Below are 14,423 nucleotides of genomic sequence, written 5' to 3' on the forward strand. Positions count from 1 at the left end.
TACTACCTATACCATGTTCGTCACGACACGACACGACACGAAATCAAATCAAATCATATCCACGCTTGAATTTTTCATTTCCTGTTGCATTTCCAATCTTGCTTCACTCCTGGTTGAACACCGCAAACAGCAAGCCACTTGAACGTCGCGTTTCCTCATCCTCTCTTTCCTTCCCCCCACCCCCCCTCTGCAAAGGCCATGTCGAGCCGTGGCCCGCCACCCGCGACCCAGAGCTCGTCCAAGCTATAGCTTTCTGCTTTCCATACCTACCTAGGTTATCAGTCTTTCACGCTTGGACTAATCCAGCCTCCAGCCCGTAGCCACACTTACCCCCGACCGCATCCAGCCACTCTTCGTGCTTCCCCCTCCGTGTCTGCTCATGGTTGCGGTGGCCTCGGCATGACAAATGCTGAGGGGTATGGTATGCTATGACGACAGATCGGCTCTTGCGGGTGGTTGGTGGGCCCCTGGTTTGGCGGCTTACTCGCCGCTCAGAAACTCAGATCTGTAGAGGAGCCCTGAATTAAAACCCGATCGTGCGGAAGTACTCCGGAGGGCGTGCACTAAAATCGTGCGACACCGGCGTGAAGTGTATACTGAACTTTCCCATCCTCCCCCGCCAGGTACTAACTACCTAGCTACTGAACCCTAAGTACTCAATAAGTCCGTGTACAGCTCGTGCACAAGAAGATTGCGGGGGTTTAAGGTTGCAGCTTGGTTGATCCGCACGGACCAGCTGGCGCCCTTGCCGGACTAGTGGGGTTGCACTCATTGGATCCCTGGTTCCATGGGCCGAAAGCTTTCAACCCGGAGTTCCAGGGGTGCGCGTGCACTGCTTGCGGCGGAATGATTGGGTATTCTGCAGAGCGTCCGTATTCGCCTCTCGCATCTTTTGGTCCGATGTGGGCATTGGTAATGCGGTGGCTTGTTTGTCAGACATGAGAAACCAGGGCAGGGAGATGGATTGTTATCACAGGTCGGTCTGGATTCGTGGGTTAGATATGATGGTATCTCTTCTTACATAAAGTGGCCCTAACCGAGTTACTCCGAGCTATTCTTACATCCTCCTCCAAGAGACTATGTAACTGGACAGGAACTCCCAAAAGTAAACTATCCACATAACACCCCCACCCCCACCCCTAGACGTAATGTCGATGTCAGTGTCGGCCTAGGCAGGTCCCGAACTGAGGCAGTCTGCTAGACCCGCTGAGCAGTGGAAGTGCTTTACCGCAGTCCAGATGAGGTGCTAGGAGGTAGCTGAATCGGAAATACGAGTCCCCACTTTTTTGGGTCTACATTCCGTGGACAGCATGAAAGGTGTGATAGCTGCGCGTGCACCCAGTGCTGATAAGGGAGTAGGGCAGGAATATATGGTAAAGCGAAGGATTGGATCATAAGAGCCAATGCTGTTACAGTCCAGACTTGTCGCTCAAAGTATGTATAGCTGTCAAGTGACTCGAAACGGCGGAAGTATAGTATAGAGGCAGCGAATGACCAGCATCCCCCAAAAGCTTGGCTACCAGATCGACAGTCCAATCCCCTCCCCCAGCTTCAGCCACTGTCGAAAGAACCAACTTAACCTCGAAGAGGCAAGCCGCCACAGCAGGACAGGAAAAGACGAACGCATTTCCACTTCCGGCGATTCAAAGTGGGCCTCAAGGATGGATCGGAGCGGACCCGATAGCCCAGTCAGTCAGTACCTGCTGTGCGTCCCCACGGGTCGCGGCGGGGTGGTTGATTAGTCAAGAGAATATAGACGAGATGGGCCAGTAACGCGAGACCACTGAATCATGCGGCGTCGATAATGGTGGAGCAGGCCGGGGCCTCCGAGCGGACAAAAGCATGGACATGGGTCAGATGGAGTGGATATCCGCTCGGGAGGACTTCTTTGGGAGCGCACTCGGATAGCTCCCGAGCAGTCGTCAGCGCACATAGAGATCGGCGATTCGAGGAGATCGGGGCAGATATGTGGTTGAGCGGAGGCGGATACGACCGCTGACTGGCTTGGCATCTACAAAGAACAGGAATCAAATCATTCTAGACCATTTTCCGACTGTGTTTTATGGGAAACATATTGGTGGAATCGACGCGAACCGCTGAGAAACTAACAACCCGAATGCGCTGGCAAATGTAATCACAGGACCGATGCAAATAATATAACCGTTTTGACACTCGTAATGATGATGAGAATGACTCCAGAACAAGAACCAAGAGAAATAAAATGAGCGTGGATGATGAATGCGTGGTGGTGTTTACATTCCTCCCCGGCTGAACATCTCCCGACCAACGTCGCCACTACGCTGCATGCTTAGGCTGCTGGCTGAACTGCTGCGCCGGCGGCGGCTTCGAGTCTCTGCGGGGTCCGCGGGGCTGAGACCACTCGCTCGCGCATGCAGATTGAGAATGTCTGTCAGGCTGACCACACCAACCAGCCGTCCAGACAGAGAGGCCCCGGGCAACGCCGAGGCGGGGATGGAGGTCGGGATTGGAGAATGCGAGTTCGTATTCGCAAAGGGCAGCGGGGGTCCTGGCAGGTGAGGGATCGTATGGTTTGGGGGTTGTGTGGTAGGATTCATACTGGGAGGAAGAGGCGATGCTGGAGGGGACAATGTACTGTGAGACTGATTTGTCGAGCCCATGGCCGGAGGCATGTGTGCTGCAGAATGAGAGGGAGTTGGAGGGCCGGAAGAGGATGGTGACAATGGGTCAGTCACCCACAGCCTACAAAAGCAATCAGTATGATTCTTGAACTTGAAAAGAGAAGCCTTACCGATGTGATCGAGTCGCAACAAGTTTCGCGACTGTATGTGCCAGCGTCGAGCCTGGATTTACATGGAAGACGGGGAACGAGTCCTTGCCTTCGACCAATCCCCGTGTAGACAGAATGACTGAAATGAAATGTATGCAAGTGTTGTGAAGCAGTGGCAGTGATGATGAGCGCGTCAGAAGCTGGTTGACGGTCAGTCCGACTTGTCAAAATTTCCATTCCGGGCGGCTTACCTTGACATCCACAGTAGAGATATTTCCAATCACATTGAAGTGGTTATCGACGACCACGATGGATGATACCCCTTCACTGTTCATAGTCTGAAGGGCCTCGCATAACGGTTTATCTCCACTGCAGCAATGGGTCAGCCTGGCTCCTTTTCAGCTTCATTGAAAATGTCACTCACTTGATAGAAATCACATCGTGGGACCCTATGCGCAGATCCCGCAGAGCTTGGGGATATAATTGTTCAATAATCGGAAAGCTGCGACCATTCTCCCACAAAAATTTGACCAGGCGGAATTGACTGAAAATGCCAACCACCTCGTGGTCGTTGGACTCCTTCGTCACCACCACCCGGTGCACACCTCCTCCAAATATCTCGACAGCCTTCAGAACATTCGCTGAGGCCGGGAGGGTAACCAATGGCTCCTTCTCCATGCCCAAGCATTTGACATCCCTGAGAGGGATTTTCACCCCTTCGCGGGCCTTGTTGGCCAATTCTTCGTATGAGGAGCGGTGCATTTCGTCGGGGATTGTCAATCCTGCAGCTAACAGCAGGTACGAGTTGAGGTCCGCATAGTCGAATGTGCCCACGGCAGAGGTATCTTGTGGAGTCTCCCGGATGAGCAACACCGGTGCGCCGGAATCAATCAACGTCTATCAAATCCAAAAAATCAGCTTTTAAGTGGAGATTCATGCTGAGCCAGTGCACATACATTGGTAGCCTCTTCGATCCCTGTATCCAACTCGACGAACTTGAGGTCGTCCGGACTCACAAGTTCGCCGATCGAGATCTCTGCCCAGTCACGGTCAACAAACGCAGGGTCGGTCGTTTTCGGGGGAGGCGGGTTGTCGATCAAGCTTTGAATGGCCGATTGTGTTAGCGAGGGCTGGCGTCGCGCACGCGGAGAGCCCGGCGGGCCGCGCAGCGTCTCGCTCAAGCTCTGGCGGTGCTGGTGGTTTGGCGCAGACATGCGGAGTGGCTGGCTCCTTGTGGAGGCGGAGGGTGAACGGGAGTCAGTGCTGGAACGGGTTGATGTCACACTATTGTTGAGGGAGGTGTCGGAGCCTTCACGGGGATGGTGGCGGTCAGCCATGACGGGAAGGGATGAATGGTGATGAACGAGGAATGAATATGGTTAGTGATTCCTGGGAACTCGCAATCAGGTGATGCTGATCGCGGGGGTTGAGGATGGCCAATCAGGACGAGAGGATTGTCTGACATCATCATTAAATGCCTGAGGTGTCAACACTGCCCTTTTTGTCTTGGACTGGAAGTACTCCTAGATGGAGTTCAGGCACGCCGAGTTCGTTCAATGACTGCCCTAACCCAGGCATGTTGTTTATCTCCACCCGCCCATTCGACACTGGTGATCCATCTCAGGCCCCGGCATGGTTCCATGAGAGTCCGTACTTGCCTTATGGCTGGGAAACCAGCAATGAACGAGGCGCCGGGTCATTAAAGCATGCGGCCATGCGAGCCACGTTACAAGACCAGTCACTCCTGAAACCAGATATGTTCGATCACGTCCCATGGCTGTTGGCCAAGTACTTATGGGATTCGCTTGGTAGATGGTGAGTTTATCCTTCATCCTTACTTTTTATTTGCTTGCTCAGCTCTTTGTTTGCAGTAACAAACGAACATCACATATGTGGAGAATCTTAGCAACCAAATATCCGCAGCACTTCTACCGAGTCTCCTCGGGGTGCCGTCTTCACATACATCGTCCCCTGCAGAGGGTGGCGGACTATACCGACTTGATTAAGAGCAATGCATACTGCTGGAGGGCGATTCTCTCCATCGAAACCAAGTACGCCAGCCAGACATCAGACCTGCTAAACCTTGCATCCATCAAGAACCTGGTCGCCCTGGAGATCAATAATGAAAGAGGATCTCTTTACGATGAAGATGGAAACAGGAGGTTTTTGCCCGAGATAACCGTCGGTCTCGTGCGCGGCTGGATCGAGCTGGCGCAGCCTTCAGGGGCATGGCAGCATCTCCGCTTTTTGCGGATTCGATGTCACCAGGAACTACTGCTGGCTGTGTTGCGCCCTCTACTCGAATTTCCACAGCTACAGACGGTGGTGATTTACGACTGTGAAAATATCTCGAGAGAAATCCACCAACTACGCAAACAAAAGCAGCAAGGGCCTCCGAACATTGAAGGCTGGGAGGTTCAGAGGCTAGACTGGCTGTGGAGAGACCATGGAGAGGACGTGGCTCTGGCTAGCCTGCGCCCTCTGGTAGACATGTATGAAGCCAGCCTGCAGAAAACGGATAACCCTGCTGGTCTGCTGGATGTTCCCATACTGGAATATCAGCTTAGCGAGGACTTTTATAGTGACCCGCATGGGGTGGCGTATCGGGCACGATACAAGGCCAAGCAAATTGCAGTCTTCACGCGGCCTTCTGTGGATTCAAAACGGAAGATGGAAAACAAAAGGGCAGCACCCAGACAGCCTCAGTCTCAGCCACAGGCTAAGCGGGTGGTAATGAAGGATCGGGGAGGAGACCTGGCAGGCATGTTGGCCGAGATGGGTTGAGTTGCGCTGTCCATGCTCTCTCCTTATACCAGCCTGCTCCCTACTTTGTATTTGTTCGTCGGCCTCGGTCTGGATTGTGCCATATTGGCAATAATGGCGTCGGGCATGCGTGTAAATCTCGTCGGGTCCATGCTGAAATGACAGAAGACCGAAGCTGCATGAGCGAGTGCGTTGAGAACTAACAATGGAGATCTACCATGATGTCAGAAAGACCAAACCTGTCGTCAAACAAAACCTCGTACTAAGTAGATAATACCGAGTCAGAATGAATACAAATGCAAGGATAATTCACAATTCATATAAACATAAAACCACCGACTGCCGGGTAATCCATAAGCAAGGCAATGATATGAACAAAACCTTGGAAAACACCCTGGGAAATTACATACACGGTGCAGTGGACAAAAACCAAAAACATTTCTCCAAAACCGCCAGCGAATTTTTACATCACATAAAGAAGGTTGGTATCTGCCGGCGGCGTCAGCATGTCAATCATTCAGTCAGTCCGAGCCGACAAAACTTACCAAGAGGATGGCTACAGCTCAACTGCGGCTTCTGGCTGTACTTTGCAGCGAGTTCGTCACGGATACTGTTGAGCAGCTGCACATAGCTCTGCTGCGGGTTCTTGCGCAGAGCGGCAATAAACGCCCACGACATGGCGCCGGTGGCCTGGCCGGAAATCTGTGCGTCCTGACTGGTCTGGTCGTCTTTGCTGCCGGACCACATGATCACGTCCGCGGGGCTGGTCTTGGTCTGCTTCGTGCGCTCATAGGCCTCGTCGCCCTTGGTAGCCTTCTTGATGAACCCCATAGCGTTGGACATCACGCTTCCCATATCACCGCGCGCATACGCTGAGACCACACCCAGCAAACCCTGACCGGCCTCCTTGGCCAGGTTGGGCTCCTTGAGCACGCCGGAGGTGGAGTAGATATACGGAAGATCCAGCGCAGAGCCGGAATGGCACGAGTCGAAGATCGCCGTCAGTCGCACACCAGGCTGCAGCGACTTGACCATAATCCGGTGCATCTCGTCGTCGACGATGTGGCCGGCCACCCGGAAATCCACGGGGTAGATCACCTCGTCGTATCCGTCGTCTTCGTCGCCATCGAGATCGGGCGTCTGGCCGCCGTGTCCGGAGTAGTGGAAGAAGAGCGAATCATTGGGCCGCGCGTCTTTGACGAGCCAGTGCATGGCCCGCAGAATGTTCGCCTTGGTCGGCTGGCTCATGGGGTTCTGCTGGTCGTCGGTCAGGATGACCATGTCTTCCCGGGCGTAGCCGAAGTTCTGGTTGAGGTAGGCCGACATGTTCTTGACATCGTTGATACACCCGCGCAGCTGACCCTTCTGTCCGAAATAGTTGATGCCAACCAGCAGTGCCTTTCGCTTACCCGTGCAGCGCGAGTACTGGAAGCTGTAGCCCTGCGGAGCACCGTGACCGAAGGAGACAGGTTGGCTCGGCGGGGCCGCGGGACGGCCGCCGTGGCCTTGAGGGGGACCATGGCCTTGAGGGGGATAGGGGCTCGCTATTATACGTCAGCGTTGTCGAAAAGAAAAGAAGAACCGCTGGGACAACAAACATGGGGGTCGTCCCTGTCCCTGATACATGGGCGGGCCACCGGGAGGCGGCTGGGGAGGGTATCCGGAGGGCGGGGGGCCCTGTAGACTGCACATCAGCATCTGTATCTCGTCCCCAAACCCGCGAGCTCACGTACATTGTATCCGTGCGGTGGGGCAGGAGCTCCATAGGGCTGAGGCGGCTGCGGCGAGTGACTGTAGCCGTACGGGTTGGGTGGCGGGGGGCCATGAGGCTGTTGGTGGTAGGATTGGCCCGGATAGCCACCGTAGTTGGGTTGCTGTTGCTGGTGCATCGGTGGTCTGGGGGAAAACGAGATGTGTTAGTGAGAGGCGGAAGCGCGGGCAGCGGACACAACGAGAAAGAAAGCGCGTACGGGTAGGGTTGCGGGGAGCCGCCGTAGTTGGGAGGCGGAGGCTGTTGCGGGGGATAGCCAGAGCCTCCTTGGTAGGGTGGATAGTAGGACATGATGATGGTGGCTCAGGCAGGACAGAGAGGATGAAGAGCAAACAAAACAACAGCGGTAGGGGCGGAGGAAGAAGAGCGAGGTGGAGACGTTATCCGACGCAACAATCGATCGGAAGTACGCGCCAAGGCTGAAGAGGGCGCCTAGGAGGATGTGGGATAAGAATGGATGAACGAATGACTGAATGAATAAATGAAAGGAGAATGAGAATTGGGAGGAAGACGAAAAGGAAAGATGGACAGGAGAAATGCTGTGGTGATGTGGACAGGATGATTCCAAATCGCAACTTACCCAAAAGGGCTCAAGCAGGGATCGTCAATGGGCAGGTACTTACTCGGTAGTCACTGGAAGAGTGTAGGAAAAAGGGAAGAAAAAAGAACAAGAAAAAAGAAACGAAAGACCGGGGTTTTATTGACGATTTGAATCTGACATGCATGACCCCCTCGGAGGAATAGTGATTGATTGGGCTGTAATGTTCGGGGAAGCTGTCCTCGAACGTCGTACAGACCAAGCACGCACTGGTCATAGATCGCCCACTACATTATTCTTGCACTTGCATCGGTTCCTGAAAGCAAAAGGAGCAAATCATACTGCTCTAACAGTACGTATGTAGTGAAATGCAGCGGATAGATCTCCCACAGGAGAGGTTCGAGATCAGGGGAGAATTACACCTTTTTTTTTTTCTTCTATATTCTGGCGGAAACTCGTTTACACACAACGTCAACAACCACAAGAAATCTTTTTAACGTCGGGGCATGCCACGGCCTCGGCCGCGGAGAGCACGCTGGGCGGCGCCGGGGGGCAGACCACGCTGGGGGCCCTGTGCCTGGGCGGACTCCTCGTTCTCTGCAAGAAACCATGCTGTTAGTCACCGGGTCCAGGGTTCACGACGAGTCACTTACTTATTGTCTCGTCCACACTCAGAATCAAGCAGGCCGCCTCCACCGCGGCCTGGATGGCGTTGACCTTGACCAGGCTGGGCTCCCACACAAAGGCCGCCATGTTGTCACGCACGCCCTCATGGTCAAAGTCCACGCCGGCCCAGACATTGCCCTTGCGGTGCTCGACGCGCAGTCGGTTCAGGATGTCCGTCGCATCGAAGCCCGCGTTGTCGCACAGCTGCCGCGGGATGACCTCCAGCGCCTTGGCGAACGCCTTGACCACGGCCTGCTGCTTGTGGGGCACATTGCGGTCCGCGAAGCCATGCATGTAGCTGGACAGCTCCATCTCGCAAGCACCGCCACCGGCGACAATGGTCGTGTTGCGCAGGGCGCGCTTCACGATCATGATGGCGTCGTGCAGACTTCGCTCCACCTCCGCGATGAACTGCTCGGCGCCACCGCGCAGCACGAGAGTGCACGTCTTGGCCTTCGGGCACTCGGAGAAGAGGTTGAAGCGTTCACCACCGATCTGGCGTTCCTCGAACGCGCCGCAGGTGCCCAGATGGCGGTCCTGGATGTCGCTACACGTCGATTGAGTCGCTGCGCCCGTGGCCTGGCACACCCGGTCCATGTCATCCGAGGCAACACGGCCGGCACAGAAGATATCGCGGTCCGCAAAGTACTGCGTGGCAAGGTCACCAATGGGCAGCTTGCTGAGCACCACCTTCGCACCCGTCTTGTAGATCGCCTCGAGCTTGTTGTTGATAATCTGCCACTCCGCGTCGACAATCGCCTGGTACTCGGAGACCTGCTCGACCCGAACTTCGGCGTTGTCCTTCTCACTCTTCAGCTCCAGCTCGACGTTCAAACACACAATCTTCGGGTCCGTAAAGAACTTGGGCTGCTGCTCGAATCCGGCGTAGGAGAAGGTCTTCTTGAAGGCGACACCGTTGACAAAGAGCGAATCCTGGAGTCCTCCACCGGTAATCTTCTTGACTCCGATCAGCTTCTCGTTGAGATCATCCTGGTCCAGCGAGAGCACCGCATCCACGACCACTGTTTTAATATCTTTGTCAGCCATCTGCCCCCTTGTGTGCTTTCCAGATAATTCTTACTCTTGGTGAAAAAGTCCGAATTCCGCTTGATGAGCTTGCTGTTCATCGCCGTGGCGGCTAACCGTCGGAGCGTCTCGAACTTCTTCTCTTCAGTGACCGTCGAGTCCATCGTGTCCACCGCAATCTCCTTGACCCGGTTGACCGCCATAGCGCTAGCTCTCCGCAGACCCTTCATGATCGTCTGCGAGCTGACTCCCTGCTCGACGAGGTCGCGCACCTCCTTCAGAATCTCACCCGCGAGGACCACCACGGAGGTTGTACCGTCACCGACTTCGGCATCTTGGGATCGGGCAATATCAGTGAGGATGCGGGCGGCGGGGTGCACGATATCCAGTAGCTAGCACAGAATATATCAGAATAGACCATTGAGTTGAAAAGGAGTGGATTTCCTTGTGTACCTTCATGACAGTAGCGCCATCGTTGGTGATGGTCTGCCTGCCGTTGGCATCAACCAGCAGCAGGTCACCACCGTATGGGCCGAGTGTGCTCTTGACCGTTGCCTGTACAGCGACACAGGCATTGATATTGGAAATGACCTGGCCCTTGCCTTGAGAAGCATCCGTCCCTGTTGAGCCAAGAAAAAAACACGGTCAGCCAATCCCGCCAAACGGGGAGCCCGCAGTCACGGGGGGGGAGCAGAAAGAACACCAACCCTCCTTCAACACGACGATTGTGGGTGTTTGGCCGGCGAAGGCCATGGTTGTAGTAGAGGTGTGAGCCTGGAAGTTAAAGGACAGACAAGAAACCCAGGAGAAACACCAGGAAGCGAAGGGAGCAAGATGGGTTTGTGGAGGGGCTGATGATCGCGACCACCAAAATTATTTCCCCGAGCTTCTGTCCTGCTCCAGCCCAAGGCGGTCAGCGCAGCCCTAACCAACAACTATACCAGGTACACATTCAGGGGAAGTCCCTAAATGTAGCCAAATACTTCTATTCCTACATGACTTTTATACTATACAGGTTCCTATCAAGGTATGCAGATGCCATGCCCGAAAAAACAGTCCCTGGGCCCAAGATGCATGGTACACAAAATCACAGGTTCACGTAAAGTCGTAATTCCCATCCGACGGGTTCCCATACTCGTACTTGGCCAGCAAGTCGGCCTCCTGCTGCAGGTCATGAGTCGTCGGTGGATTAGCCAGCCCCAGTACCTCTTGCCGAAACGGATCCGACCCGTCGTCCACCATCATTTGGTAGGCATTGTTGGCCGTGTGGAACCGCATGGCCTCGTCAAAATTGGACATTCCGACGTTGTGCGGGCCGTATAGATTCGGTGTCGGGTTTTGGCTTTGGTAGCGTCGCAGTTGCTGGTGCAATTGCATGATTTGCGGGTCGAGGGGCATGGGCGCAGCGTAGCTCGCCATGGGATGCACCGTGCCAGGTGCGGCGGCGGGTGGGTGGGGATTCATGAAAGGGTTATGGCTTGAGGAGTCGTTTGGGGCCTCATCCATGGCCTGGTCTGATGTGTCCCTTGAGGAATCATCCACGGCGCCATCGACCATATCGTCATCGACCGTCTGCTCGTCGTCCTTGGTTCCCGGAATTGGAGTTGTCTTGAGAGTCTCCTTGCACTCCGGACAGTCTCGAATGACCCGGTTGACCGTTTCCTTGATGCGCACCCAATGGTACTTGACAGCGATGGCGGCGGTGGTCTTGTTGATCCCGGCATGCTGCTGCAAATGGACCTCGTTGGCGATTTCATACTGCTGCTGTGGATCTGACACGACTTCTTTATCCTTGAGCATCAGCCGCTCGGGCTCGCCGTCTTCGCCGCCGATCAGCTTGTAATGAGTTGCTGCGCTGCGGAGTCGACTTTTTTCAGCTCGATCAGCGCCGCGAGGGTACTTGGAATGCTTCAAATAGTACCGAATCTTCTCGAAACGGTCTTGGGACACGGAATCCTCGCCATCCAAGCTGAGACCCCGGCCATAGATGATGGCGTCGACGAACTCTCCCGGCTGGGATTTCAGCTGTCCACCTCCGGGGACTCTGCCAATCCGTTTGAAGCCAAGGGAGTCCCACAGGCGACAGGAGGCAACGTTGGTCTCATACACCAGGTTGAAGACAGCATATGTATAGCCCTAAGAGCCAAGTTAGAAACAGTCAACCAAGAGGTCGAGGAGAAATCGTACCAGTTGGGGTGCCCACTGTAGATATGCTTCGCCCATCAGCTTACCCACACCCTTATTTCGGGCAGCGTCTGTGACGATAAAGGTGCCGTTGCAGACATGGCTACTACGGCCCGGGTAATTGGGTCGGATGTGAAAGCCCCCCAAGCAGACCTTGGTCCAATTGGCACCCGCACGGTCCATAGCATGCGTCTGCTCTGCACTCTGGATGTCACCAAGGAGCATGACGACGCCGAAACTGGAGAACCAATAGCGGCCGAACTGGGCCAGTGGAATGGGATCGGTCATGGCATAGGTGTCGCCCTTTTCGATCTCTTTGTTGAACTGATCCGACAGATACTTCATCAAAGGCCGCGGAACAGCGTCGGCCGACGTGAAGGGCACCAAGGTGGCCACAGTGACTCGATCCCGTAGGGTCACCTGTCGCGGTGCCAGCACCGACAGACACTGAGGTTGAGGGCCGGCGGCCCCAGGCTCAGCGTCGGCGCCATGGACCTCGGACATGATGGGTAAAGCACTAGGCCATGTTAGTTTGCGAATCTATACATTTGTCCTGGCGCTGACCTTCTGCGCTGCTTCTAGAAGCACTGGGAACTTCGAGGACCGCGTGAGTATTCTCGAGTCCGGAATGGAAGAAACGCAAAACCGAGAAATCGTGGGACTTGATGATTAATCATTGTGCCTGAGGCAGATATTCCTTTTCTGCCTCAGGCTTCCGGTCTGGCTCCCCGCTGACGTGCATCATACGATGCCTGCTATTTGCATAAGTAGGGAGAATCCCCACAGAGGGGCTGGTGTTGACTCTTTTCCCTTGGTTGACCAGGGCTGAAGAGCACGCCAGACTGGTATTCAAGACTATATATCTCGAGGACCTAACAATCAACATGGCCGATCAGCGTCCGCAGTACTATGACAATACCTTGTCTCCCGTGGACATTAATGCAACCACCCTGGCTGACTGTCTCAAACAATTCCGTGAGGCAGTCCGCAAAGGATCGGAATTGATTCATGAGAACAGCCCAGTGCCGGACAAGTGGGACACGACAGGTTTCTTCAGGGGATTTCCTGGTAAGGGACTGATTGATCAACCTCAACCAACCGATAAGTCTGACAACCCGTTTGCAGGAGTCGCTCTTGGTTTTCTCCGTCTCAATTTCCAGTCTCCCATTTTGGCAGATGAGAATGGCCCTTCCCCGGATTATCGTCAATGGGCACTGCAGAGGATACCCTCAGAGATATCAAATATACATCTCATCCCGTCTCGATTATCTCCCATCGGCTCTTTGTCTCCCCTGACGGCCGTTGTTCTGCACATCTTAGCATCCCTGAGCGACAAGACCAAGGACAAACCAACTATTTCCTCCGAGGATGGCGCCATCCTCGAGGAGGCAGTCAATCTAGCCCTCAAACACGGGCCCCTCGTCCCGCACGGCGACCGAAAGATGGGCGCTGATGAAATGTTGTATGGCCGAGCGGGTCTTCTATGGACTCTTCTCAACATCAGAGCCCATAACTTCGATGTAGAGACCGAGGAGGCTCTTGCCCCTATCTTGGACCAGATCCCCGATCTGATCCATGTGATCATCGATGCCGGACGGCAGGGCTCGAAGGATTATATTAAAAAGCACGGTGAGGCGGATGCCCATCCGTTGATGTATGTCTGGCATGAAGGATTCTACGGGCTTGGAGCGTCAGTTATATCCCCGACAGCCATCTATTGAGAGCCAGCTGACATTCGCCCAGCGTCCACGGAATGAGTGAGTCTTGCACCAGCCCGCAGTCTTTCTAATTACTAACATCTCCCTCAAGCCGGCATCCTGGCAATTCTGCTAGCATGCAAGCCCGAGGAATTGAAACCTTACCTATCTGACCTCGGAGGGACCATCACCACCCTCTGCCAGCTCTGCATAGCGAACAACGGCCACCTCCCCATGTCCATTCCTTCGTTCAAGAAGAAGGACTTGTTTGGTCCCCATCTCCTGCAAATCTGCCACGGCAGCCCCGGCATCCTGACCCTCATGGCCGCCGCCCTGAAGAATCGGCCATTGGCTGAGGCTTTCTGGCACCCTGAATGGGATCAGGCGATCTACATGGCTACTGAACGCACCTGGGAGGAAGGATTATTGTCCAAGGGAGGCAGTCTGTGCCACGGGATTGCCGGCAACGCCTACCCATGGCTGTTGCTGCATGACTGCTATGAAGATTCAGAGTATATTAACAACCCTCGACAAGCGTACCTACGGCGCGAGAAGACATCGACTCTCCCGGATGTCTGTCGGACACTCACTGGGGACTTTTTCCTCTCTCGGGGGCTGGCTTTCTTGCTGCATGCGCGCGACACCAGGCCATACAATACTGCGCCAGGGCCATCCGACCGAGATTATCGTCCGCCTGATGATCCGTGGTCGCTGTTTGAGGGACTTCCGGGTACGGTGTGCGCGTGGGCCGATGCCTGTGCTGTAGTTCAGGCGAGACTGCGCCAGATGGAACTCGGTGTTTCGGCCTATACAGATCCTGCATTCCAGGAAGCCAGGCGTAGTCAACTCGGATTCCCGGGTTTGGGTGGAAATGGGGTCAAGGGTGTGTTCTAAAGCGGTATAGTTAGTTCACCGGCCGGTTGTATGGAAATCCAGTCAGCAGGGCGAGGCGGAGTCGATGGACCGAGCGTCCTTCCATCATCACCTTCCCTTCGTATTCTAGAAGAAGTCTGACACACTATCCTCCAA

At 54.7% G+C, this 14,423-nt stretch overlaps 7 protein-coding genes across 7 annotated transcripts; 3 read left to right on the top strand and 4 right to left on the bottom strand.

The window, feature by feature from the left end:
• Positions 1 to 2,252: 2,252 nt before the first annotated feature.
• On the bottom strand, positions 2,253 to 4,086 carry N7474_004257 (uncharacterized protein; the record flags this gene model as incomplete). Its single annotated transcript, XM_057195672.1, has 5 exons — positions 2,253 to 2,721; positions 2,771 to 2,949; positions 3,001 to 3,118; positions 3,174 to 3,646; positions 3,706 to 4,086. The coding sequence occupies 5 exons, from the start codon at positions 4,084 to 4,086 to the stop codon at positions 2,253 to 2,255; spliced, it is 1,620 nt and encodes a 539-aa protein (XP_057053068.1).
• A 239-nt stretch (positions 4,087 to 4,325) lies between these two features.
• On the top strand, positions 4,326 to 5,533 carry N7474_004258 (uncharacterized protein; the record flags this gene model as incomplete). Its single annotated transcript, XM_057195673.1, has 2 exons — positions 4,326 to 4,564; positions 4,621 to 5,533. 2 exons carry the CDS (start codon positions 4,326 to 4,328, stop codon positions 5,531 to 5,533), a joined length of 1,152 nt encoding a protein of 383 aa, XP_057053069.1.
• Positions 5,534 to 5,975: 442 nt separating this feature from the next.
• Positions 5,976 to 7,574, bottom strand: N7474_004259 (caspase family protein; the record flags this gene model as incomplete). The annotated part of the gene is made up of 5 exons (XM_057195674.1): positions 5,976 to 6,001; positions 6,058 to 7,056; positions 7,111 to 7,189; positions 7,246 to 7,408; positions 7,483 to 7,574. The coding sequence occupies 5 exons, from the start codon at positions 7,572 to 7,574 to the stop codon at positions 5,976 to 5,978; spliced, it is 1,359 nt and encodes a 452-aa protein (XP_057053070.1).
• A 740-nt stretch (positions 7,575 to 8,314) lies between these two features.
• On the bottom strand, positions 8,315 to 10,266 carry N7474_004260 (chaperonin-containing T-complex subunit CCT7; the record flags this gene model as incomplete). The annotated part of the gene is made up of 5 exons (XM_057195675.1): positions 8,315 to 8,418; positions 8,475 to 9,509; positions 9,569 to 9,905; positions 9,967 to 10,133; positions 10,221 to 10,266. The coding sequence occupies 5 exons, from the start codon at positions 10,264 to 10,266 to the stop codon at positions 8,315 to 8,317; spliced, it is 1,689 nt and encodes a 562-aa protein (XP_057053071.1).
• Positions 10,267 to 10,608: 342 nt separating this feature from the next.
• Positions 10,609 to 12,201, bottom strand: N7474_004261 (putative histone acetyltransferase Spt10; the record flags this gene model as incomplete). Its single annotated transcript, XM_057195676.1, has 2 exons — positions 10,609 to 11,649; positions 11,701 to 12,201. The coding sequence occupies 2 exons, from the start codon at positions 12,199 to 12,201 to the stop codon at positions 10,609 to 10,611; spliced, it is 1,542 nt and encodes a 513-aa protein (XP_057053072.1).
• A 380-nt stretch (positions 12,202 to 12,581) lies between these two features.
• N7474_004262 (uncharacterized protein) lies at positions 12,582 to 13,418 on the top strand (the record flags this gene model as incomplete). The annotated part of the gene is made up of 1 exon (XM_057195677.1): positions 12,582 to 13,418. The coding sequence occupies one exon, from the start codon at positions 12,582 to 12,584 to the stop codon at positions 13,416 to 13,418; it is 837 nt and encodes a 278-aa protein (XP_057053073.1).
• Positions 13,419 to 13,450: 32 nt separating this feature from the next.
• N7474_004263 (lanthionine synthetase C family protein) lies at positions 13,451 to 14,288 on the top strand (the record flags this gene model as incomplete). Its single annotated transcript, XM_057195678.1, has 2 exons — positions 13,451 to 13,454; positions 13,507 to 14,288. 2 exons carry the CDS (start codon positions 13,451 to 13,453, stop codon positions 14,286 to 14,288), a joined length of 786 nt encoding a protein of 261 aa, XP_057053074.1.
• Between the last annotated feature and the right edge of the window lie 135 nt (positions 14,289 to 14,423).

This window comes from Penicillium riverlandense (genome assembly GCF_028828495.1).
Source record: "Penicillium riverlandense strain IBT 135883 chromosome Unknown utg000003l_segment0_segment0, whole genome shotgun sequence".
Classification (NCBI taxonomy): Eukaryota; Fungi; Ascomycota; class Eurotiomycetes; order Eurotiales; family Aspergillaceae; genus Penicillium; species Penicillium riverlandense.